The sequence below is a fragment of the Silurus meridionalis genome, chromosome 11, assembly GCF_014805685.1.
Source record: "Silurus meridionalis isolate SWU-2019-XX chromosome 11, ASM1480568v1, whole genome shotgun sequence".
Taxonomy (NCBI): Eukaryota; Metazoa; Chordata; class Actinopteri; order Siluriformes; family Siluridae; genus Silurus; species Silurus meridionalis.
The window spans coordinates 22,600,001-22,625,996 of record NC_060894.1 but is presented as its reverse complement, the minus strand read 5'-3'; the positions used below and the strand labels follow the sequence as shown (position 1 = coordinate 22,625,996).

The 25,996-nt window shown below is 43.0% G+C and overlaps 3 protein-coding genes across 3 annotated transcripts; all 3 read right to left on the bottom strand.

Moving 5' to 3' along the window:
• Positions 1-3,290: 3,290 nt before the first annotated feature.
• Positions 3,291-13,004, bottom strand: si:dkey-250d21.1. Its single transcript, XM_046861322.1, has 10 exons — positions 12,249-13,004; positions 10,540-10,660; positions 10,303-10,410; positions 9,677-9,713; positions 7,759-9,587; positions 7,185-7,212; positions 5,303-7,071; positions 5,179-5,224; positions 5,005-5,088; positions 3,291-4,163 (listed from the first exon to the last, which is right to left on the bottom strand). The coding sequence occupies exons 1-10, from the start codon at positions 12,335-12,337 to the stop codon at positions 3,514-3,516; spliced, it is 4,761 nt and encodes a 1,586-aa protein (XP_046717278.1). The 5' UTR covers positions 12,338-13,004; the 3' UTR covers positions 3,291-3,513.
• A 904-nt stretch (positions 13,005-13,908) lies between these two features.
• On the bottom strand, positions 13,909-20,909 carry thap12a (THAP domain containing 12a). The gene is given in 6 exon segments (XM_046861323.1): positions 13,909-15,189; positions 15,192-16,487; positions 16,586-16,625; positions 16,773-16,853; positions 18,029-18,149; positions 20,334-20,909. Coding segments are annotated over 6 exon segments (2,205 nt in total). The 5' UTR covers positions 20,423-20,909; the 3' UTR covers positions 13,909-14,611.
• A 435-nt stretch (positions 20,910-21,344) lies between these two features.
• On the bottom strand, positions 21,345-25,520 carry si:ch211-266i6.3 (cytoskeleton-associated protein 2). The gene is made up of 7 exons (XM_046861324.1): positions 25,249-25,520; positions 24,518-24,585; positions 23,495-24,390; positions 23,111-23,399; positions 22,955-23,015; positions 22,523-22,814; positions 21,345-22,238 (listed from the first exon to the last, which is right to left on the bottom strand). The coding sequence occupies exons 2-7, from the start codon at positions 24,536-24,538 to the stop codon at positions 21,950-21,952; spliced, it is 1,848 nt and encodes a 615-aa protein (XP_046717280.1). The 5' UTR covers positions 24,539-24,585; positions 25,249-25,520; the 3' UTR covers positions 21,345-21,949.
• Positions 25,521-25,996: the final 476 nt, after the last annotated feature.

The window sequence follows — 25,996 nt, the reverse complement described above, 5'->3', positions numbered from 1 at the left end:
GAGGTATCCGGTGTTGTTGATGTAACTGCCTTATGATCTCCGTCTGAAGTAAGTGGTCTGGACTCACATGTTCCATTCTGAGCAGGTGCCACAATCTCTTGGTTATCAGCCTTTAGGACAGTATCTTGAGTTTCTACTTTGAGGTCTTCACTGGGATCCATGGGAACATCCCTGATTTCTGCAGAAGGCTCCATGGATTTGGATTCATCTTGGCTCTCCATCACCACATCCTGAACTTTATCTGCAGGCTCTGCAGACATTTTTTCTGATGCCACATCAAGCTCCATTGGGAGGTTCTCGGTTGTTGGGTCTGTAGGAACGATACCCTCGGGTGCTACTGTGGGCTGTAAGACAACACTCTCCTTTGCTTCAGAAGTATCCATGGCTACATCTTCAGCTGCTTGCTCAATCTTTGTGGTGGCTTCTCGCTCAGGTGTAACACACGGCACTGCTGCTGTTGGTTCTTCGGAGACACACTGGTTGTTCAAGGTAACATCACTACCTGTTGCTACTTCTGCTTTGGAAACATCTTGTGCTTCTACTACAGTCATGGAGGTGCCACCATGAGCAGTGTTGGGCTCAATGGTCATATCCTGAGGTAACGTTCCAGGTTTCACAGTCGCTTCCATGACTGTTACAAGTTTATCAGTGGGGAGGACACTATGAGTTTTTTCTGGTTCCTTTGGTGACGATGTTTCATGATCTGGGGATTCATTCTGGGTGGTCACTGAGGGTTCGGGGGTATGCTCAGGTGCTCCACCTGACTTCATGGTCATGCTTGGGGCTGATGTTCCAGGCTTTGAGGTTACAGCCTGTGATGCGGTCTCATTCTGTTCTCCCAAATCAGATTCTGTTTTGATTTCCTGGGTGTCTTCTCCAGATGCAGGAAGCTCTTCAGTGATCTCCTGGGGCAATAGAACTGGGTTTGTACTAATATGGCTCGCTGGTGATGGCGCCTCGGCAGTGAGACCCTGAGTGACATCTTCAGGGTCGACAACTGGCTCTTTGATCCCACCATCTGCTGCAATTTCAGACATAATCAGGGCACCTTGTTCTGCTGCTTCGTCTTTTCTAACAAGCTCTGCCGTGACATCCTCTGCCACCATCATGGACTCTTTGGGGACGTCCTTCAAAGCTGTGATGGGCTCTGTGCTTGGAATCCTAGCTGCCTCGTCAGGTTCTTTAAGCTCCACGGAGACATCCATAGCCGCTGTAGCTGGTTCTGGAATGACATCCTGTGATGCTTCAACATCTAAAATATCTCTAGGAGCTGATAATTCTGGCTTTGTGGTGGCATCCTGTGCCTCCGCGTTTACCTCCATGGTGCCACCCTGGTCTTCTGTGCTGGGCTCTGTGGTGACTGACTTGTCTGCCACTTCCGATTCTGTGAGGACGTCCTCCGATGTGACCTTTGTAACTGGTTCTTCAGGCTCAACGGTGACATCCTTAACGCCAAAACAGGCTCAGTGGTGATACTTTGGGCTGCTGCTTCACTGAGAATCTCGACATTTCCATTCTGAAGCTCTGCAGATACACCTCGGGCCACCTTAGGAACATCTGGTGCGTTGTCAGGAGCACTCACTGTCGGTGCACTAATTTCATTTGGATGTGCAACTGTTGAAGGAACAGAAGGTTCTTGTATCTCAGGTTGTCCATTGGAAGGAATTATTTCCATGGCACTATCGGTTGGAGTTGCAGTGGTACCACTAAGTGCAGAAGTGCTTATTTCTGGAAAAAAGAAGAAACGTATAATAGTGACCAGAAAAAGATCAAAACATTTTAATTCAGAACTCATGGTTACGTCATTACACACCTCCAGTGTCACAATAAGTCGTAGTTGTGGGCTGGTCTTGTGCGATGATTGGAACGGTGCCATTTATTATCTCTGAAATCCCGTGGCTGGAGGTATTAACCCTTTCCTCTGAAGGAACCTCTGGCAGATCTAGAGAGAGGAAAATAAAAAAAAAAAAAAGATTATCCTCCTTACACTTTTCACACTAATGTGTCCAAAAATAAAAACTACTCACCGCGATCCATTTTCATAACAGAGAGACTCTCCTTCACCTGAAAAATCAAGAACATCTTCAGTACATAAACCATACAAAACCCCTGTTATATTTAAAAACGTGCTTCACTGCGCTATGGAAGTTCAAAGAGGCCATGCATTATAGTGATCACCACTAAATCTTCTCCACATGTGGATAGCGATCCATGTTGCTGCATCCAGAACATTCCTCGTGGTCAGTACTTAATTTTTCTGTGCATGTTCTAGAAGCAGCATCATGTACAACAAGAAAGAGAAATATATCCATGCATGGCCTTTTAGGACTTCCCTACTGAGTATAAATACACACCGGAGAGAGAAAGACGTGGCTCCTTGCATCAAGTTCCATGCATTTGTCGACCACTTGCTCCAAAGTCCGCAGCATGCGAGGGTGCATCAGAAGCATCATCATGTCGGTCTTGCTGGCGCTGCCGTAATCGTTCCCAATCAAGCTCCTCAACGAGTTCAGAGTGGTCTTCATCAGATCACACTCCATGCTAATGCTAGGCAGCACAGCAACAAGTCTCAGAAGAGTAGTCACGTTCGGGTGTCCCCTGGCTTCAGGGTGGTGCAGAGTCTCAGAAATCGAGGTGGGCAGCGAGCTGTCTTGATACTTCTCTTGCCAAACAGTGGCCCAGGTATTTATCTCATCCTCTGCTGCGTCTGGTTCAGGCAGGTCACTCTGGTAAATAGTGTAGAGCTTATCTGGGGCATCTGGTAGAATGGGCAGAGGATTGCATGTGGGAAGCAGAGAAAGAACCCTGAGCGCTTTCAAGTGACACTCTGAAAAGTTCAACTTCATTTCCTCAATTAGTCCGGTCAAGACGGGAATGCTGACCGTCTCTCTGTAGCCCACCTCTGGAGAGTCGTAACTGCTGACCGTGTCTGGATACGAGAGACCACCGGTGACTTTGGTAGCAAGCTGGGTTGCCTCGTCGAACCAGGTATTGTGCACGACTGCGATGTTCTCCAACATCTTCCCGAGGGTTTCTATTATAACTGGAATCTTCTCCAGCTCGCAGATGATATCAGCTGGATTGCCGCAGCGGAACACGGTGCTGCAGTTCCGCAGGGGAGCGCAGGCGTTCTTCAGGATTACGAGGGAAATGACAAAATCGGATTCTCTAATGGTTGTGGAGAGCATCAGAGCATGAATCGACATGCTGTTACTCCAAGACCCATCGCCGTTGTTGCTAACAGAGTCCAGGCAGCACAGGACTCCCTCCAACATGTCCACTAAAATGTCAAAGAAATCTTCTGTCTTTTTCCACTTCGACAAGCATGTTTCTGGGACCTCTGCGAGGGCTTCTCGGGGAGTGTTCAAGAGACCTTCCCTTGTCTGAGAAAGCTCAACATGCAGTCTTGGGGACTGATCGAAGAACAGTAGCAGGTCCTCGACAACGCCGAGCACTTTTGTGATCGGGTCGTTATGAAGGCTAACCGCCAGCCAATAAGCGAGTCCACAGGACTCACTGGGTGTGTTCACAGCAAGGGAAAGCTCTCCAAAATCCTAAAGATAGCTTTCTTAGACCTTGACCCCCAACACCTGTGCACATAAACGACTGACCACGACAGCATCCCATCTGGAGACCCCATTCCTCTGAGAGGATGCTGGAGAGCGTCTTAGCCTGGGTATCTGCATCAGAACTTGTGTCCATGGGCAGAAATCCTAAAAGCTCCACTTTTGGTGTGAAATTGTCCACAAAGCGGATGAAGACAGGAACATACTTCATGTCATCCACAGACACGGCCTTGTCGATGATAATGGAAAAAAATGGAGATTCTTGTATTTCAGAGAGGATCGATTCCCTCACCGACTTCACAATTCCTTTCAACACATCCACATCTGAGAAATCTTTTGTGTTCTCCTCACCCCACTGACACATAGCAAGCTCTTGCATTACGAGCTCTTGCTCTTCCTTGGGGAGGTCCAAAAACAGACGCTTTTCCCGGGCCAGTTTACCCGCCAGCATGAAGACCCTCTGAAGATTCTCCACAGGCTGGTCTGAGTGACCATTCTCATCCAAAGGCTTCACCTGTGGTCCCTCTGTAACTACAGCAGGTGTAACTTCAGGAACTTGCTGGGTCTCAACTTTGATGTATACAGTAGTGCAGTTATCTAAGAAGAAAATAAACAAAACAAAAAAAACATCATTAACTAGCGGTGTAACGACACATGCATTCGTAGAGATCCGTTTCAGGACCAGGGTTTTGGTTCGGTGCACATGGGTACCAAATGCGATCCTTTTTTTTTACGTCCGGAACGTAGTTATAATTTGAGTTACCTTACAAACAGATTAAAAAGGAGACAAGGTTTGTTTAGTCTCTAACTCGCAGTTTGAGCCCAGTGTCAAGGATTTATTAATATTAATATTAAACTGAAAATACCAGGGGTATAAAAAGAAACGAGTTATCGCAGTGTCACTTTGACTCCATACTGGAAATGTGATTTGTAGTGCGTCATATAACCTTTTTTTTTGTTTTGCTTTGCACAAGTGCAAAAATCACAGACACTTCCTGCATTTTACAAAGGTTTCACAACACACACACCCCCACCAAATGGGGTCTAACTAAAAGATTTTCCATTTATTTAATTTAATTTTATCAATTAATTTCGTGCCAATTTAATCAAGTACCCAATTTAATTATAATAAAAAAAGTGTACTCTTAATTAGATTATTTTCTGTTTTATTTGTATATATGTATTTTTTTATAATATTATTTAACCAAACGTGTTATCTTTATAGATTTTAAAATAAAAACAGTCCACAAATGTTAATAATAATAAGTTAATAATAAAAAAAAAAAAAAAAAAAAAAAAAAAAGCTATTTTTAGGTTTTGCATTTCTTCCTCTAACTGTACCAAAGTATGTGCTGAACCGTGAAGATTGTGTACGTTTCACCCCATCATTAGGAGAAAATAATAATATCAATGATGTCTTGGGGAAAGAAAAACACACCCTCTGCCTTTAACTGGTTGAAGTCCGGGAGTTTTTGAGGGGCTCGGTCTTGTTGAACCTCCATCTCCTCGTCCTTGTGGTTGTCTGGAGTAAAAACAGGAGAAAATAATGGTCAAGTGAAGAAAACTAGTGTGAATAAAGATGAGAGTAAGGAACTGAGAAACACCAACACACCTTCTGCTTTTGACTCGGAATTGCGCAGAGTTTTTGCCTCCTTGTCCTGGATGAAATAATTAAGTGGTGATTAGTACATTAATGTTACATAAATATATGACCTCAAACTAAAAGGAACTCTTACCAGGCAGATTCCTTCCAGTGTTTTTGGAGTGAGTTTCAGACACTGCGTCACCATCCTGTCCAGATCTCTGTTGAAGTTTGTGGCCACCTGGAGCACGGCCAAACACGGCGTCCTGTCCTTGGCATACGTGCTGCTCAGGTAGTCTTGAAACATTTTATAGCGCTTCACCTCTCCACAGTGTTCCAGCGTGGTGCTCGGCAACACCGACATGATCTTCAACAACGTGTTGATGTTGGCGAAATACTGCATGAGTGGCAGGCGGAGAGTCTGAAATATAGTGTCCGGTATCGTCGGGGAAACCACTTTAGTTTTCCATTTCACCTTCCAGCAGGAAAGTTCTGTGAAGAAGTTCTCAGGATCAGGAAGGTCTCCGACGTACAACGGAGGTTTCGATTTCAGGCTTTCGAATGTGTAGCTCATCGTTACAGAACATGGGACCAGAGATAAGAAGTTGAGCGCCTCTTTGTGGTCATCGGAGAAATGGTCTTTGACAGAGTTGATGATATGGTCGACTAAAGGGACGCTGATGGCGTCCTTATAGTACGCACCTGGTTTCAGCAGGTTGTCTCTGGGACACGGGACACTCTCAGGCACCTTCACCTGCACGCCTAAGGTCTGAGCGAAGGAACACGCTTCATCAAACCAGTTTTGGTGGAACACTTTTACGTTGGTTTTGAGTCGGTTGAGCGTAGCTACAATGCCGCTGATCTGGCAGAGCTGTGACGCGGCGCTGAAATGGTCTTTCTGAAGAGCTGCGCTCAGTTCTCTGGTGAAAGACGAGATGTTCTTTAAAGCCACGATCGCCACAATGAAGTCAAAGTCTCGGATCAGCTGGAGGAGTTTCTTCGCTTGGTTGATCACTGCTAAACTCCACATCGGTGGACTGCTGTTTTGGAACCTCTCCAAACAATCCACTAGAGGTTCCAATATCTGAGAGAAGACATCATAGGAGTCGTGCTTCTCCTGCCACGAGGAACAGAAGGTGCCTTGAAACTCGTGGATCTTCTCGTAGCTCTCACGCAGACCAACAGCTATGACTTGATCCAGCTGTTTTTCAAGTTCGGGTGAGGTGCTGAAAAACAAAACTATCTTCTCAAGTATATCCAAAGCTCTGCTGATGGAGGGGACAGGAACCGACCTTGACCACCACGTGTTAAAGGAGTAACAGGAACAGTGAGTGCATATTGCGAGAGGGTACTTCTCCTGAACTTTGCACGCAAACGCCTTGAGTTTGTACGAGTTTTCTCCAGAACCCAAGTAAGCCTGACCCCTGCAGTATTTGAAATCAAGACGCCACTCTTTAGTGACGATGTCGAAAAGGCGCTCGCTCATCGACTCGATATCCAGATCCGCTTCCACAAACCCCATCAGATCCAAATGCATGACATCAAAACTGTCCACAAACCTGAGAAACAGCGGGAGGAAGTCCGTTTCGCCAAACTTCACCGCTCGATCAATGAACAGCGAGAAGAACGAATTTCCTGCTTCTGACAGAACCCCCTCTCGCACCACATCCGCACACACTTTCAAAACTTCGTTCATTTCGGATTTGGTCACGTATTCGACCTCGCTCTCCGAACCGCCCTGGAGTTGTCTGCTTTGGCTGTTGCATGCTGCGTCGAGCGCCGCTTTCAGAGCAGACTTTAACGCCTCTTTATCGGTCCCCGAACACTCGGCTGGTCTTGGCCTCTCCGACTCCATGTCCAAAATAACTTCTCTCGGCTCTTCCGTGTCGTCCTTCGAGGCATCATTTGTATTATTTTCTGTTGCTGAAAAACATGTATAGAACATACAAACATGACTTGAGTACAATCAACATGAAGGAATCATTCTGAAACAACAAAAACATTCATGGGTTTTTATTTTTGGTGGTTTGTTTTACCTGAAGGTTGAACGTCCATAACCTCATCCTGTAAACACACACAACACACATCCATTACAGCAGGAGTACTGAGAAATTAAACAATAGTTGCTATATAAATTAATAAAAGCTTGAAAAGTGAATAAAGAAAAAAGGGTTTTGCTTATTCATCGTTTTTTTTACCCGCATTTTTTCCCTCTCGACTAAAAACCATTATATTTTCCAGCTTCCTGTCTTGTCACAAGAGCGGCCTCTAGTGGCGAATCAATGACACCATTTGCTGTTTGATTTTTTTTGTAAAAGTTTTATTTTACATGGTGTGTTTTGTTAAATCCAGTATTTAATAACCATCGGGTGATTAATGGGTTTTCGTCAAGCACGATCCATCGATTGAATCATTATTCACAGAGGACGTTTATTCTCTCGAAAAAATATATTGAAAACCTACCAATAATTTCATACCCAGTGCTTTTTGAGGTTTGAAAATGGCACTAAATAACTCATCGTTTTAATAAAAGGATGCCAATAATTTTGAACCCAAAGAGAGCAATGAGCTCCATTCACAGTCAGTGATGAACAAACGACAGATTTTTACCTTACAAAGCAGCTGCAGTATGTCCGGATGGCTTTCCACGTAGGACTGGACCATGTCGTCGAAATTGAAGTGCACGTCCTGATTGACGTAAATGAACGCCATGTTGCACAGTCTTTTCTCTGCCGGTGTGGCCTTCATGTAGGAGCGGTATCTTTCCAGCACCATGTCGTACTGCACGTACACATCAGAGTCGGCATTGATGCAGGGGATCGAACCCAGGACTCTTAACAGACTCTGGACGTTGGGGTAGAACCCGATATCGGGGATCTTTAAGGTGGCGAAGACGCCGGTGGGCAGGATCCTGCGCTTGCTCGCGTGCCTCCACTTGACCTCCCAGCACCCGAGCTCATCGTAGAAGGAGTCTGGGCGAGCCAGGTTGTTCAGGTTGGCGTCTGCAACCTTGTCTTTTCGAATGCTGAAGTTGTGGTCAGCCATGTACGACGGCACTAAAGAAAGCCATCTCAGGATTCTGACCATCTCAGTACCAAGGACTCTCTTGACCTCGTCAATGAGGTATTGCAGGACCATTTTGCTTAGTGTTTCCCTGTAGTAGTCCTCCGGTGAGGTCTGCGTTTTGTTGTCAGAGTCACCGTTGGCAGCAGTGTCTGCTGGCAGAGTGACCGAGACGCCAAGCTTTTTGGCCCTGCCTACAGCATCGGAGAACCACTTCCTGTGGAATATTGGGATCTCCTGGAGGTGCTTATTGAGCAGCTTTAAGGCATTGGAGATAGTGTATTGCAAAGTGCTGCTAATGCTGATGATCCCCCTCAGGCTCGGGTTCAGGATGCTCACACAGCACAAAGTGTTCTTCAGGATCACCAGGGTGATGATGAAGTTGAAGTTCTTGAGCTTCTCCTTGAGCTTGAGCACCTGTTCTACAATGGTCGCGTCCACCGCAGACAACGAGCTGGTGCACATCTCTCCGATGCTGTTCAGCAGAGGTTCGAGAATGTCCAGCATGGTCTGGAAGGCATCCGTGCCGTATTCCCAATTGTTCTGGCAAGACTCCTTGACGCGATCCACCTCTCCTTTGATGTGACTGTACGCCGCCGTAATCTTCGTCAGCAGTTTTTTCATAAGCGTCTCGGACTGCCTGAGGATGGAGGCCACCTCCTCTACGGTGTCGACCACCTCCTGTACGGAAAGAACAGGCAAGGAGCGGATCAGCCACATGTTGAAAGCATAAGGGTCGCTGGGAGCCAGGACAACCTGCGGGAAATCCCGGAGCATCCGACAGGAGAACTCTTTCAGCTTCTTACACAAGCCGCCCGTCGTCAGGTAGGTGAAGCCTCGACAGTGCTCCATTCGAAGTCCCCATTTGTTGCGGATTTCCGACAGGAGCATGAGGTACAGGCTGTCCGAGTCCACGTCGCAGGGCAGGAACCCCAGCAGGTGCTTTTGCGGAAAGCCGTCGTTGCAGACGGATCGTATGAACACAGGGATCTGATCCTTGCCTTCAATGTTCGCCTTGTCCTGAAGAAGAATGGAAAAAAACCGAGCCATGCGCAAGGCGTTTCGGATCTCCTCACGCATCACGTCCTCTCCGAGCCTCAGCACGTCTTTCGGGTCGATCTCCTCTGCGCAAACAGGGTCGACCGGGAGAGGTCCGACGGCTCCACCCCCCATGGACTTGGTCGCACCGGTAGAGACATTGTTCACAATGCTGAAGCCGGTGAGCGCTAACGTCTCCTTAAAGTGGAGCTTCAGGAGTTCCTTAGCGTTGGACGTAGCAGGATCCTCCTTCTCTGGTCTGATCGATTCCTCTTGTATAGCGTTCTCCGTGGACTCTTGGGTCTCATCTGGTGCCACGGCCACCGCCTGGGACTCATCTTGAGATGGAGAAAAGAGCATTTGGAATTTAGATCTTCTGCAGTGTGTAAAATGTGACATGAAACATTTTGGATCAGTAATTACTTACCTTTCACCTTTTTTGCTTCCACTGGTTCAGTTGCAGCCTGAAAAGATAAAAAATTAAGTCACTGAGTGACTAAAAAAAACCCGGATGGACAAGAATACAGAAAACAACCAGATCCAAACAGAAACCGTAACTGGTTCCTTTAAAATAACGGTGGCCGTGAGAGCCCATGTGAGTTCTGATACCAAAAACTATACTAAACCCATTGTGTCCAATCTGGAGGGCACAAAGTTTTTGTACCTGGAAAATGATATATATATATATATATATATATATATATATATATATATATATATATAATAACTTTAATGACTTCAACAATGGAGCCATGTTCCTGTTCTGATTTGGTTACTGATCTGCAGATGCAGCTGCTAAGAAACGCAACATCAATAAGCTAATTATCTGGAGAAGAAAGAGCTGTGCAGTCAGTGTCTCCTAATAACCACCCAAACACACACTTTTCACTGGATTTAATTCCAAATGATGGCTTTGGAGTTTTATAGGCATGTCTGTGAGAAATGAGGAAAAGATCATGGACCTGAAGGTCTAAAGTTACAGTGGAACACAAATACGCGATTACTGCCCTTCTATTAAAAAAAATGGAGAGAACAGGTTAAATAAGAACGTACAGCTTGTATCCTTCTCTTCCTGGCGCTGTTCTGCGAGTTACCCTTCTTGGTCGTGAAGTCAAATATGGTGGGGACGGCTCCATCCTTTAAAACGGTCTTCAGTTCGCTCTGAGAAATAATTAAATAAATTTAAAAAGTATAACGATGACTTTATATATTTTTAGTAACATCCATAGATGCAACAGGCAAAATATTAAAACATGGAGAAAAAAAAAAGAGAGACACGTGCACACTTACTTCCTTCTGTATCAGAGACGCCTCGAAGTGTCTCGAGCACAGTTTAAAGTTTCTGTGGAGGTACTCGGGCGATTTACTCTGCAGGTCCGCTCTGCCACAGTTCCCCACCCACTGTTTACATCTGAGAGAATTAAATAGATCAGTTATTTCTACAGCAGAGGAAAAGAATCGTAAAAGCTGACCTGAGACTGTACACAGCCTGGAAACAGTCTGGTATTGGGGCACATCATTCAGAACCACAACGAGGGGGAGAGAACAACAATGTTCCCATTGTAGGATGATCATTTCCATGTTTTGCTGGAAGTCAAACCATTACAACAGCCGGATATGAAGATTAATAAAGAATCTATGAAAGTTAATAGACTTTTCCAATGGACCAGCCAAAAATGTAAATGTTTTGGTCTGATCCTGTACACACTCATTCATAAACATCATTCACGGCTAATTTAGTTATTTTTACCCAGTAAGAGAGAGTACAAGCATCTATATGTTATATATACTACACAACTCAATCATTACTGTTCTTTTAATTATTCTTATTCTAATTACAGAAACCAAGTCAATGCCTTTACATTGTTTTTGCTGTAAAAAATGGTGACCTCGACTATGTGTGTATTTAAAACGAACTCCTATAATTGCACACATTTAGATATACTAAGGTCAAAAGGTATTTCTGGGATGTTTGAAATATTTGTCTTCAACACAATCTCGCCCAAATAAGCCCTCTCAGAACTTAATGAAGGGGGTGTGGGGGGTGGGGGGGAATCCCCACTATCATTATATTCATATTAAATGTCTGAATGTGTAAAATATACCTAACACGGTATAAACTGCTACACAAAACCACAATGATACTGTAAGATTCTGTAGGTTGATATGCTTCCTTTTAAAACAGGAAATCACTGTGATAACATGCAGAATAACATGATCATGTTATTGCCTCGCATAAACCCCACACTTTCATATGGGAACAAAAAAAAGTGTGTGTGTATATATATATATATATATATATATATATATATATATATATATATATATATATATATATATATACATACACACACACACACACACACACACACACACAGGCATTCATCTCAAGAAATAATTTGATTGGATTAACACAAGACTAGTACAGGATGAGTCATCAAAAATTATTAATACGTATAATTAAATATATACATGCTAATTGATTTTAATTACGGATTGTTTAATACAAGTCTCCATAATACAGCCACGTTTTTTTTTAAATCAGCAAAACAGATTTATTTATTGACACTTCAGTAAATGGAAGCCGCCATTTCGCAGGAAGGCCTGAAGGGGGCGCTGGACGACAGCAAGCATTGTCGTGAAAAGAGGAAAAAAGTGAGGAAAAAAAATCTGTTAACTCCTGCACAAAGAAATCATGTCGATGCAAAAAATTACAATCACTTATTAACCAACAAGAACAAATTGTGCTGATCGAACATTCCGAACAGAGCGGAGCAAAAAGAGACGGATTAGCCAGCTAGCTCACATTCATTGAATCAAAGGGGAGGAATTAGCGAGCTAGGTGGCTAACCCGTTAGCAAAAGGATGCTAATCTTTGGTTCATTCCGGACTGTGAGGAGAATTAAACCGAAATCTGAGCGACGGAAATGGTGAAGCCGAGTGTGTGGGACTCGTGAGAACCGGGGCGGGAGAAGAAAGAAAGCGTGGGATCCGCTCACCGCTCGGGGTCCAGGGGGAACCTGAAGAAGGAGACGTTGCACTGGTCGGAGCTCTGCTTGCAGTCGGCTGCGGCGCAGCAGTCGGGCATTTTGGACAGAAAGAGCGCTCCTGTTCGCTTACAAGAGCGCGCCGAGCATCATGGCCGAGAAACTCTACCGGAACCGCGCGCCGCCTCGATCATCTACCGTCAACGGCGAGGGTGCGCGCGCCGCTCGATTGCAGGGTCTAATGCCGAGGCATCGTTTCCTTGTTGTGGAGTGTGTGTGTGTGTGTGTGTGTTTCTCTCTGTGTGTGTGTGTGTGAGATCTCACAGCGAGATTGTAGCAGAGCTGCTTGATCCGAGCCGGAAGTGAACACCGCGGCCGAGCGGAAGTGAACAGCGCGCACGAGAGGGGGGTGAGCGCCTCTCCAAACAAATCAGAGTTCACGCGCACACACGTTATAAGTATGATTATAATAATAATAATAATTATTATTATTATTAGAGAAGAGATAGACTCAGAAAAATATTTCTGCAAGTAAAGTTTCCCTTTAAACTTTTACTTGAGCAAAAGTATTTGTCCTCAAATGTACTTAAGTATTCAAAGTACTGTGATTTATTAAGACTGTAATTTTCCTGTTATTATATTTGTCACTTAATCTTAGTTTATGTGACACAAATCTACACTGAACAGCTATAACATTATAACACTGAGTGAAAGAACACAGTGAAGAACTCTGATGATCATCATGGCACCTGTTAGTGGGTGGATTTATTTATTAGGCAGCAGGTGAACATTTTGTCCTCAAAGTTGATGTTAGAAACAGAAAAATGGGCGTAAGGATTTGAATGAGTTTTACAAATTGTGACGTCTAGACGTCTGGGTCAGAGCGTCTCCAAAACTGCAGCTCTTGTGGGATGTTCCTGGTCTGCAATGGTCAGAATCTATCAAAAGTGCTCCAAGGAAGGAACAGTGGTGAACCGGCGACAGGGACGTGTGGTCCGATCCAACAGACGAGCTCCTGTAGCTCAAACTGCTGAAGAAGTTCATGATGTTGCTCAATAGGTCACGACTGATTTAGTAGCAAAAGAGGACCAGGGAGGTATTAGGGAGGTGCTCATAATGTTCTGGCTGATCAGTGTATTAATAGAAAGATTAATGAGTCAAACACTAAATATGTATTTATTAAAATGATCATGAGCCCAAAACCTTTTTAACTACTTTACACAAAAAAATAGGGTGTTGTGGCGAGTTCAAGTCTGGAGTTTCCTCCATTATTTATTCCTCTCTAAATGTTCTGCTTGCTGTTGAACTGACTGTATGTTCATGCTGAGGTGATGCCACCAAGCGCCAATCAAAACAAGTTGAAAACAGAGCACTGTGGTGCTGCTCTGCAGGCCAGTAAAGGCACAACAAATACTGATCTGATTCTGATTTTTCTTTTGTTCAATAAAAAATAAACAAACACTTCTGTTCTTGAAAGCAGTTTTTCACACCTGCCCTAAACTTGTTAAAAAAATCAATGTGGATGGAAAGTGGATGAATAAAAGAAAAGCAGTAAAGTTTGGGAAATAAAATATAAAAAATAAACATGTGATAAGAATAGAGAGATTGAGAGATGTTCTGAGTTCTGCAAAAATACTCAGCAGTGAAATACAACAGAATCGAGAAACTTAGCTATCGAACAGATGCACTTTATTCTGCCTAAAGTAAAATATTTATTTACCCCCATTGTGTAAGCAAAATGCGTTTTTTACAAGCTGTTGAGAACAAAAACTTCATTATAACAAAACAAAAACACTGACAATTATAAATTCACATTCAATATCTCTTACACACACACACACACACACACACACACACACACACACAGCTGAATGTACAAATAATAGTAAAAGGTAAAAACAGGGGAAGGGAAGCAGGAAGTGTGTGTCTGCACAGGTGCACTGTGACTGCATTTCTTGGATCAGAGTGGGTGGAGCTTCTTTTACACTCGATCAGCCAATCAGGAAGTACGCCATCAACTGTCTTTCTGCTCTGATTATACATTTATCCTCAGAAATAAGGACAGAAAGAAACGAAGGAAGAATAGAAGTGTATTGGGGAAAAAAAAAAAACAAGGTTGAAGGAAGGTCATCCCTTTTGGAAAGGTCATCCCATTTCACGATGCCCAGTGGTGATGTCCTAAGATCATGGTTGTGATTGGATGGTCTAAGATAATTCAAGCTCCGCCCTTGTTCCCATAGCAACACCTGTCACTGCGCTGAATTAGCGAACAATGAAATTACGCTAATTCAGGTTTCTGGCGTGTTGCACCTGTGTGTGTGTGTGTGTGTGTGTGTGTGTGTGTGTGTGTGTGTGTGTGTGTGTGTGTGTGTGGATCACGCAGGTTCCTCTGTGGTGTCTTTATCAGGATACGCCAACAGATATGCCTCGACCATCAGGTCTACGTCCACCCTCACTGTGCAGTTGATACTAAACTGCGCCAGGCTTTTGTGTCTGTGTTTGGGGGGCGTGTCCTTCAGGTACGCCGTCAGACGCCTCCTGGCCTCGCTGCACCCCTCGTCCGCAAGTGACTGCACGGGGAGGCACTGGAGGACCTTGAGAAGCGCACAGACATTGGGGAAGAACTTGACATCAGACAGCTGGAGCGTCTCGTAGATGGTGGAGGGCACCATGACGTTCTTGGTGCCGTGCTTCCATTTGATCTTCCAGCAGTTGAGCTCGGTGGGAAGCGTCTCGGGGTTGGGAAGGTCGTTCTTGTAGACATCTGCGCTGCTCTCCTCCGTGTTGAACTTCAGCTGCGACATGATCGCCGGGACGAAGGACAGGGATCTGAGCGCATTCAGGTGGTTCTCGGAGAAGAACTCGCTCAGCTCCTTGATAACCTGACTGACAACCGGGAACGTCAGGTGGACTTTGTAGTAGGTCTCTGGCTGGATCTCGTCCCGGCGTCGGGGCGCTGCTTCCTGAAGAACAGTCGGGGGATTTTGACAGGGATCTCCAAGGCGGCGGCGAGGTTGACCGCTTCCTCAAACCAGAACTCGTGATACACCTCTATGTTCTCAAGGACCTCGTTGAGTGAGTGCAGGACTGCGGTCAAGCTGTTGGCGGCAAAGAAGACCTCATTGGTTTGGCCCTGCAGGTTCTTCCCGAAAGCCCTGGAAAAGGAGAGCGTGTTCTTCAGGACCACCAATGCCATCACGAACTCGAAGTCTGCCAGCGCCTCGGAGACGACAAACGCCTTGTGCGCGATCTCGTCACTCCATTTCTGCTCCTCGTTGTCATGGATGCTGTCCATGCAGAGCAGCAGAGACTCCAGGAGATCGATGGCCACCTCGAAGGTGTCGTGTTGATGAGTCCAGTCGCTCCGACACGCCTGCTTGAGGGCGCTTGCTTTCTCCTCGTTCCCCTGGTAGTAGATGGAAATGGCGCTCTCCAGCTGATCGAGCAGGACAGGAGACCTGCTGAAGAAGGCATCGATCTTGTTCAGGGTTGATGTGACGAGGTGCACGCTTGTCAGGTCCATGCTGTTGGCCAGGCAGATGTTTAGGGCGTGGGCAGAGCTGGGAGTGAGCACTGCTAACGGGTAGCGCTCGCTCAGTTTGGCGGCGACGGCTTTCGCTTTAGACGAGTGGACGCCAGTGCTGAAGAACGTCTGGCCCCTGCAGTCCTCCATGCTCAGCCCGTTCCTCTCGAATATCTCTGTGCAGAGGCTTTCGGCGACGCTCTCTGCGTCTCCTTCGAACCCCAGGAATCCGAGAAACTCCTCGCGCAGACGGTTGTTTTGATCCACAAAGCGCACGAATGTGGGAACCCGGTTCTCCCCGGCGATATCCTCGACGTTCTCCATGACCAGAGAGAAAAAGCGTGCCTCCTTCACCTCGGACAGGAGCTCTTTGCAAACGCACTTCTCGCCCACCTCCAGGATCTGCCGCAGCTGCGTGGATGAGCAGAATTCCAAGCTGGTGCGTGAGGTCTCGAACCTCCTCCGGAGAGCCTCGTCGCCGGCGTTGATGCGGAACTCCAGCAGAGCCTGGAAGTTGCTCGGAGTGAAGGCTTTGCTCCTGGGTTCTTTGTCGGCGTGGCCCTGCAGGGGGATGTTCTGACGTCCCATCATCACCACAACATCAAACAGGGAACGCAGGTACTCTCGCTCGTCCTGGTCCTTGTCCAAGACCTGCGGTTCTTCAGGAGGCTCTTGGCCATTGGTGCTCTCTGTGGCATTCTCTTTATCCTTGTCCTGATTCTCCTCCACTTACACACATGAATAAAAACCAAAATTACTATAAAAGTACAGAAAATACGATTATCAGAACCAGAACTTTGGATCTGTCCCTCAGAGATAATCTCACCTCGCTGCAGTTTCTCTGGTGGACAGTCTTCTTCTTCCTGCTGAGGAGAAAACAAGATGTTTAGTACATCAACACACACCTCTGTTCTGTCTTCTCATGTGAAATCGCCAGTCACCCAACCACCCACCCACACACCACACACACACCACACACACAACCACCCACACCCACACGCAAAAACCCGTACCTGTTCATTTGCCCGTTTGAGGTTTGGATGGTCAAAGATGGTGGGGATCGCCGTGTCCTTCAGAACCGTCCTGAACGGGCTCTGGGAGGACACACACACACACACACACACACACACAGTTCAGTACGTACCTCTGTTTAAAAGTTCTGTTAAATTTCGGTACATTTAGAAGGAAGAAATGCGAAACATAAAATTTTTTTTTTATTATGCAGCTTATTATTATTATTATTAATTTATTTTTATTAACATTTGTGTTTACATTTTTATTTAATAATTTTTTTTATGATATTAATTTAATTAAGTTATCAATTAAATTGCCACAAATTAAATTTATTTAAAAAATGTAATAAATGGAACATTTTAATTAAATAGTTTACATTTGTTAGACCCCATTTAGGTTTATAAATGTATATGCAAGTGTGTGTGTGTGTGTGTGTGTGTGTGTGTGTTTTACATTTAATATTCTAAAGAAACGATCTTTTTAACTGTTCTATTTATTTCCGTATACTTTAATAAATGTCTTTAATCCTCTCATCCTTTATTCATTCACTCCCTCGATGTGTAGACTTATCAGGATTTTCTTCTTTTAAAAGAAATTCTTAAAGTTGGACATAAAACAGTAAATAATCCATATTGTGGTATAAATGGTATTTTCGGTACGCAGCGAGCAGCCACAGTGACACTGTGCTGAAATGACCATATTTTTATAATAATTATTGAGTATAATAATAAAAAATAAACAGTGACACTGCATCCTACATATCTCTACAAATACATGTTTAATAAATATTAAACAAATCAGGTACAATATTATGTGCAATATTACGTGCAATTTACGTGCAATACTACCTCAAAACGACTTAAAAGCGTACTTTTGTTTTTTTTTCTCCTATTCGTATTATTACATTGTACTGTATATATACTGGTATTGTAGTATATGTATATTATTTTTAGATATTTGCATTTATTTTTATTTCTTTGTTATTATTATTATTATTATTATTATTATTTATTTTTATTTCTGTTTTTATTTTTTTGTATATTCTTCTTTTTATATATATTTGCATCTATTTTTATTTCTTTGTCTTGCTGCTGTAACATAGAAATTTCCCCACTGTGGGACGAATAAAGGTTTATCTTATCTTATCTTATCTTATGTGCCGTAACACCAATAACCTAAAAGAATCACACACACACACACACACACACACACACACACACACACACACACACACACACACACACACACAGCTTACAGTTTTTAAAATCAGATCTGGTTCGAAGTGTCTGGCACACAGTCTGTGATACTTGTTCAAGTGTTCCGGTGTTTTATCTCTCAGATCTGACCGACTGCAGTTTTCCACCCACTTCTTACACCTGCACACACACACACACACACACACACACACACACACAGTTATTATTAGCTGTGAACAAAACAATAGTATAAAAGGTGCAACAGATCAGACTGAACAACATCATGGAGACAAATGTGTGGGAAACACAACAGATTCAAACACACACACACACACACACACACACACACACACACACACACACCTACAAAATATACACACCACAACCTAAAATAACACGAGACAACACACACACACACACACACACACACACACACACACACACTCCATACATAGCTATATGTCATTAAATGTGTATTTAAACGAACTGAAATTAGTTATTTATATACAAATATAATAAAATAAAATAAATACAGCAGTAAAAAAGTGAATAAAGAAGAAAAATAATAACAAAAAAAAGCCAATTAATTAATTAATAATTATTCAGGAAAAAACAAACAAACAAATAAATAAGACATTTTGATGGCACGTATTTAAACGGTTTGTTTCCTGTGTGTGTGTGTGTGTGTGTGTGTGTGTGTGTGTGTGTATAGTGATCAATCTCCATAGTAAATGCTGTGAGGGAGTGACAGTGATGAACATGTAGAGGTGATGAACATGTGGACGTGATGAACATGTGGAAGTGATGAACATGTAGACGTGATGAACATGCGGACGTGATGAACATGAACATGTGGACGTGATGAACATGTGGACGTGATGAACATGTAGACGTGATGAACATGAACATGTGGAAGTGATGAACATGTGAGTGATGAACATGTGAAAGTGATGAACATGTGGAAGTGATGAACATGTAGACGTGATGAACATGTAGACGTGATGAACATGTGGAAGTGATGAACATGTGAGTGATGAACATGTGAGTGATGAACATGTGGAAGTGATGAACATGTGGAAGTGATGAACATGTGGACGTGATGAACATGTGAGTGATGAACATGTGGAAGTGATGAACATGTGGAAGTGATGAACATGAACATGTGAGTGATGAACATGTGAGTGATGAACATGTAGACGTGATGAACATGTAGACGTGATGAACATGTGAGTGATGAACATGTAGACGTGATGAACATGTGAGTGATGAACATGTGAGTGATGAACATGATGAACATGTGAGTGATGAACATGTGGAAGTGATGAACATGTGGAAGTGATGAACATGTGGAAGTGATGAACATGTGAGTGATGAACATGTGATGAACATGTGGACGTGATGAACATGTAGACGTGATGAACATGAACATGTGGAGTGATGAACATGTGAGTGATGAACATGTGAGTGATGAACATGTGGAGTGATGAACATGAACATGTGAGTGATGAACATGTGGAAGTGATGAACATGTAAAAGTGATGAACATGTGGAAGTGATGAACATGTGAGTGATGAACATGTGAGTGATGAACATGTGGAAGTGATGAACATGTGGAAGTGATGAACATGTGGAAGTGATGAACATGTGAGTGATGAACATGTGGAAGTGATGAACATGTGGAAGTGATGAACATGAACATGTGGAAGTGATGAACATGTGAGTGATGAACATGTGGAAGTGATGAACATGTAAAAGTGATGAACATGTAAAAGTGATGAACATGTAAAAGTGATGAACATGTGGAAGTGATGAACATGTGGAAGTGATGAACATGTGGAAGTGATGAACATGTGGAAGTGATGAACATGTGGAAGTGATGAACATGTGGAAGTGATGATCGATGTAAGAGAGATACAATCCTCCATGAAGAGAAGTCTTATCTTTTCTATCTCACCTCTCTCCATGTCTCTGTCCATCTCTGGCTCTTTCTATCTCTCTCTCTATCTCCATCTCAAGGTTTAAGGGTGTTTTATTGGCATGACAAATATGGACATTTGTGTTGCCAAAGCAAATACATCTCCTTTTCTCCATCTCTCACTCTATTTATCTGTCTCCCTCTCTCTCTGTCCACCTCTCCCTCTCTCTCTTTTAGACATGTAGATATCTGCAGATACAGAGATGAAGCTGGGAGAGATGAAGGGAAAGAGACAGAGTGGGAGATGTGGGGAGAGAGAGAGAGAGAGAGAGAGAGAGAGAGAGAGAGAGAGAGAGAGAGAGAGATCAGATGCTCTGCAGACTCAGTAACAGCTCCAACCTGACTCTGTGTGTGTGTGTGTGTGTGTGTGTGTGTGTGTGTGTGTTTACCTCTCCGGATCCCGCGGAAACCTGAAGAACGCCAGTACGGAGTGGGAGCTCATCCGGGAGCAGTGCAGAGCCGCGCAGAAATTCGGCATCGCGCCTGTTTTTTATTTCATACAATTTAAACCAAAACTTTTATTTTATTAAAAGTATTTCTTTTACCCAGTCCTTTTGATTAATTCAGTGGAAATTAGCGACTTTATTCGGCACTCTAGTGCTTTGTGTGGCCTGGAGGAGTCAACACGGAGGCCATCCTCTTCCCACAATGCTTTGCGCGCCCCGGGTCTTTTTTCCCCAACCAATCACAAAACGAGTTTTTTTTTCAAACAATATAGTTTTTTTTTTATAAATGCAAAAACGAAGTATAATAATAAGCAATACCAATTAAATAAATAAAACCGATCCCACAATTTCATACGCATTATATTACATAAAAAACACGTTACTCTAATGCACTTGTTTATGAACACGAGGAGTTATGACGTAGAAACTACACCTCCCATGACCACCCTGAGCGCGCGCGGGCCTAATTTACGCAAACTAGACCGCTAATTATATCGCTACCGCTTTAATCGTCTGTTTAAAAAAAAAATCATCTTTTAAAATAATTAATAATGCATTGAATAGCTATTAAACTCACATCAACTTTAGACAAACTGACTAGCCGTTACAGTACAAGTACCCGGATGTGGATCTGGAACGTGATTGGTCCAGGTGACTTCCGGGTTGCTCGGGCTGTCCAGTTCGAATTAAAAGGCAAATAAATATATAAGAAATATAAAATAGAAAACTATTTCTTTATTTTACATACATCTTAAAATGATATTATATTTAATTTATTATTTAAGAAATAATAATAATGTAGACACTAAATTAGTTAATCAATAATTTTTTTTATAAAATATTGTATTTTTATTTTATTTGATATGACACACACACACACACACACACACACACACACATACATACACACACACAGTCTATATATAGGAAAGAAAAACAGACAGAAATTAGGTGTAAAGGAACCAAGTAACATGAGCGTTTATGGTATTTACATAAAAAAAACAAAATTATAAAGCGCATCTACAGTATAAAGAACTGCAATGATGTAATAATGATATAATGCAGGATATAAAGTACCGATTCACCTTTAGAGCATTAATACAGCACTTTTGGAGGTTAGTTAGAAGCCAGAGTAAATCGTGTTGCCTGGTTGTCCTCCTGACAATCACATATACGGTTAAACAGGTTATATTTTTGAAAATCAACTATAACCATTTCTTTCTCAATTCAGAATCACAAGATTTTCAATACTGTTGCATATCCAAAAGCTCGACTCGTTTTAGATTCAGGGGCTTGTGTTTTCCAAACATTTTAACATTAAAATAAATGTAATTACACATTCAGTTATTGAACATCGAAAACATCTTTAGTGTGATATTTATATCCATCTTTTCAAATTCAATCAGCTCTAAACACCAGCTTTTCTGTTACAGGTGGACATGGACCAATAAAATCTCACATATTTACATATTCAGAATCGTCTCTGTTCTGCTGCAGGTTAGTGGTCAGTATGGGGATGTTAGTGTGGTATAAATGTGTGTAAGAAGTCCAGCTGTGATTCACTGGGAGCTCTGGGGCTCGGGACGCTGGTCGGGGAGGTGCTGCAGCAGCGCAGGGTTCTTCCTGTAGATGTAGGCGTTGGAGTCTGCGGCGTCCAGAAGCTCGAGCTCGGACAGAGAGGACACGCAGGGGTCGTGCTCGTTCAGCATGTTCGGCAGACGGGATGAGTTCCTGTGGATCCGAGACGAGCGGCGCACTGGCGTCAGGAACTTCAGCTCTTTAATGGAACTTTTGTGGCGAGAGCCGGAAGTATCGGGAACCATCTCGCCCTCCATCCTCTTCTTCACACTGAGAAGAGCAAAATATACCATCCATCCATCCAGATCAAAGAGAATTATTCAGTAAAGATTTATAAAGAAACAAGTAGAACAGCTGAAATTCAATTAATGATTAAATACAATAAATTGCAATACAGCACAAATAAGTAAATAAATAAATAAATAAAATAGGTGGCCTACATTAATCGATTAAAATATAACACATATAATCCACATGTATAATAAATAATGAAAAAATAAAAATTAAAGAAATGATGAAATATATAAATAAATAAACCAACATTGAAACTTTACCTTTGGAGAAACGGTGTTGTTTTCACGCTGTACTTCACAACGCACGCATCCAGAACATCTGCAGGTGTGTAGTCCATCTTCTCCTCTTCTTCATCCTCTTCGTCGCTTTCCAGCGGTTTCTTCTCTTCCTCCGCTTTAAGCGTGATAGTGTTCTTATCTTCCTCTCCATCCTCCTCCTCTTTCTTCTCCTTCTCCACTGCAGTCAGTTCTTCCTCCTCCAGAATCTCATATTCAGGTGTTTCTTCTTCTACCTTCACCTCAGGTTCGACGCTTCCTCCTGCCTTCATGTCTGCTGCAGGAACGAGAAAAAATATTCGGTTTATTTATCAAAGGGTCCAAAAAATATCAGGATGAATACAATAATTGGTGTCATGTACAAATATAGATATAAAGAAATGTTTTTTTATGTATAAATATAAAAATATAATTTACCGCTCTCACATGAGGATGGAGTTTCCATCGCCTCCAATCTCTCACACAGGTTCACCACCAACTACACACACACACACACACACACACACACACAATTTAAATAAATATAAATTTAAATAAATAATAATAAAAAAAAAAAAAAAAAAACGTTAATACCGATTGCATCTCGATCTCGAGTTCTGCAGGTTCTGAGTCGGAGTTATCCAGCAGGTCCAGCGTGATGTTCAGGATATGACTCGGGCTGTTGGAGAATGCAGGTTCGCTCTGAGAAACATTGGTCTGATCTGCTTTGATGGGCTTCACTGCTTCAGGCTGAGCTTCAGCTTCACCACTGAGCTGAGCTGCACTGGGCAGAGGTCTGCAGGTCTGAGCCGCTGACTTTTCTGTCATCGCTGGCCTTTTTAGAGTTTTCCCCTTCGACGCCAACCACTCTGCCAACTTCAACCTGAGAGAGACAGAGAATCCAGTAAAAACCCTAAATATTTTAAGAGACCAATCACAATCCAGAATATCACAACAGAGGTGAAGGTTCTGACTCACCGTCGCTCCTCAGTGGATTCCACACAGACTCTGTACTGGCTGATGGAGCTTGTGATGGACTTCAGTGGTTTTTGCTCACTAGCAGCTGCAGCAGGTTTTGATGGTTCCCTCTTCTTGATAAATGAGGTCACTGGTGGTGGTTTTGCGGACATCGTAACTGGTTTCCTGGAAATGGTAGATGGTTTGGTGGTTTTAGAGACTGTGGGGGGTTTGGTGGAGACAGTAGATGGTTTGGTAGATGGTCTGGTGGAGACGGTAGGTGGTTTGGTGGAGACGGTAGATGGTTTGGTGGAGACGGTAGGTGGTCTGGTGGAGACGGTAGGTGGTCTGGTGGAGACGGTAGCTGTCCTAGCTGGAGCTTTGCTCTGTATCGGTCTTTGAGGTCCCGTCTTCTGCATGTTTACCCGTCCATCTGACCCTGACTTTGTTCTGCTCTCCACACGAGTCTGGACTCCTGCTCTCGAGGAAGCAGACAGCACTGTGGCCGATTTGGAAGGAAACACAGTCTGACCTGTGGGCTTGATCTCTTCTCTTCGCTTCTCTGCTTCACTCTGAGGCTTCCTAGAGCAGTCGATTTTGGACTGGACCACCCTGCCTTTGTAGGTGCCAGGGAGAAGGGGCTTAGGAGGGACGGATGAAGGAGGCTTTTGGGTTTCCAGCACCAGTTTCTTGTGTCTCAGGGTTTGTTGGGTGCGAAAAGACTGACTCAGCGTTTTTTTCCGCGTGGGATTCGGATCGTTGGATGGTTTGACCTGAGTTTTAGGTCTGACCTTGTCTCCTGTGGGTTCCTCCTTCGGGACGTTTTTGGACTGCAGCGGCACGGGTCTCATCAGCTTCTGTTTTAACGTGACATTTCGGGATACTGTATTTTTTGGTTTGGAGTTTTCCTTATTACTCTGAAACGTCAGTAAAGAACAAATAAAAATGTCACTATAATAATACTTATACACAAGACTGCACAGAGGCGTCTTATTCCCTGAGGTCTAGTTCCACTTTTACACCGGTCACTCCCTGAATTATTACCTGTTTTACCGCCGTGTCCATTCTGCCGTTTCTCACTCGCTCCTCCTCTGATAGATGATCACCTGAAGCTAATCATAGAAGATGCAGGATCAGTAATGAGATGTTTGCAGTCTGAACACATGTCCAACACACAGCGTGATGGTTTTACTGAGATTTCAGTCTATCACAATCCCTCTGCATTTCACTGGGAAGGCAGCGCCTGATGCTGAAAGCAGCTGTTTTGGGGCGGTTTCTGCCCCAGGGGTCAATTCTGTCTAATTCAACAACAGTATGAGGGGCAATATTTTAGTGTACAGTTTCAAAAAGTTGGAAAAACACAAACGATGACAAACAACTGTGCTGTTATTCCTAACAAAGAAATAAACAATACAATCAAAATTATGAAAACTCTAAAAAAGAAAAATACAGCAAAATGCAGAGTATAAACATCAGTGTCGGCGCATGCGCAGTCCACGCGTTACCCTACAAACTATACAATATGTTTTTTGTTTGTTTGTTTTTGTGCTTATTTTTCATTAAATCACATTTTCGTGCAGGTTTTAAAACCATTGTGATTATTATTAATGTTTATAATTAACATATAAAGTTTGGACATCTAAAATAGTGCACTATATTTTAAATAACAATGTTATTCGTCACATTCACACAGAGTAGGACATGTAGAGAAAAGTTCACTTTTATTACATTTAATACAACAACGAATTCATGAAAAAAAACAACACACATCTTACCTCGACTCCTGAAGATTCACGAAAATAATATCTGAGAACAATCTTCTAAAAACGTATAATATATTAGTAATATAACTCTCAGTTCTCTCTCACGCCTCCTGTCACACCGCCGCTTTCAAACTGAATTGACTTTGGCGCTGGAGATCTTCATCCTGATTGGTCGTTAACTGTTCATGACTCACTCGATTTAACCAATCGAATTTAAAAAAGGCGGTCACGTGGCGGAGACGTTTTTAACCGTCGCTTTTGAACCAAAATAACAGCAAGAATCCGGAAGTAGACGCGCCGGGATTTTTGTTTTGCTTAAAGAAATATATATATATATATATATATATATATATATATATATATATATATATATATATATATATATATATATATATATATATATATTTGTAAATAATTATAACTTTCTCATGCCTCATTATTGCTCTTTTCTCTTCTACTATTTAATATTGTTTAATGTCTGATATTTGCAGTAGTTTGCCTGTAGCCTGACTTTTTATGCATTTAATTGTACAAACTGTCACCGACATTTGTACATATGACAAATACTTGAAACTAATCTGACTTCAGAAGTACCTGTGTGGAACTACACTACCCACAATCCCAAATAAGCTCCGCTATTCAAACATGGTGCCGCTGTAATGATGGAAACAGTAATGTCCACATGGCTGAGTAGAATAAAATAGTTGGTTGTGTTTAAACAACAGCAAAATAAAATCAGTTTCAAGAATTAAGAAAAGAA

Bases quoted from the DNA above. Each gene is read 5' to 3' on its own strand.
- si:dkey-250d21.1 (XM_046861322.1), bottom strand. From the start codon at position 12,337: ATGCCCGACTGCTGCGCCGCAGCCGACTGCAAGCAGAGCTCCGACCAG. The intron at 10,411-10,539 runs GTAAGTGTGCAC...ATTATTTCTCAG, and splicing joins CGTCTCTGATACAGAAGGAA to AGCGAACTGAAGACCGTTTT. The intron at 9,588-9,676 runs GTAAGTAATTAC...CTCCATCTCAAG, and splicing joins GGAAGCAAAAAAGGTGAAAG to ATGAGTCCCAGGCGGTGGCC.
- si:ch211-266i6.3 (XM_046861324.1), bottom strand. From the start codon at position 24,538: ATGGACACGGCGGTAAAACAG. The intron at 22,815-22,954 runs GTAAATTATATT...TCGTTCCTGCAG, and splicing joins TCCATCCTCATGTGAGAGCG to CAGACATGAAGGCAGGAGGA. The intron at 22,239-22,522 runs GTAAAGTTTCAA...TGCTCTTCTCAG, and splicing joins ACAACACCGTTTCTCCAAAG to TGTGAAGAAGAGGATGGAGG.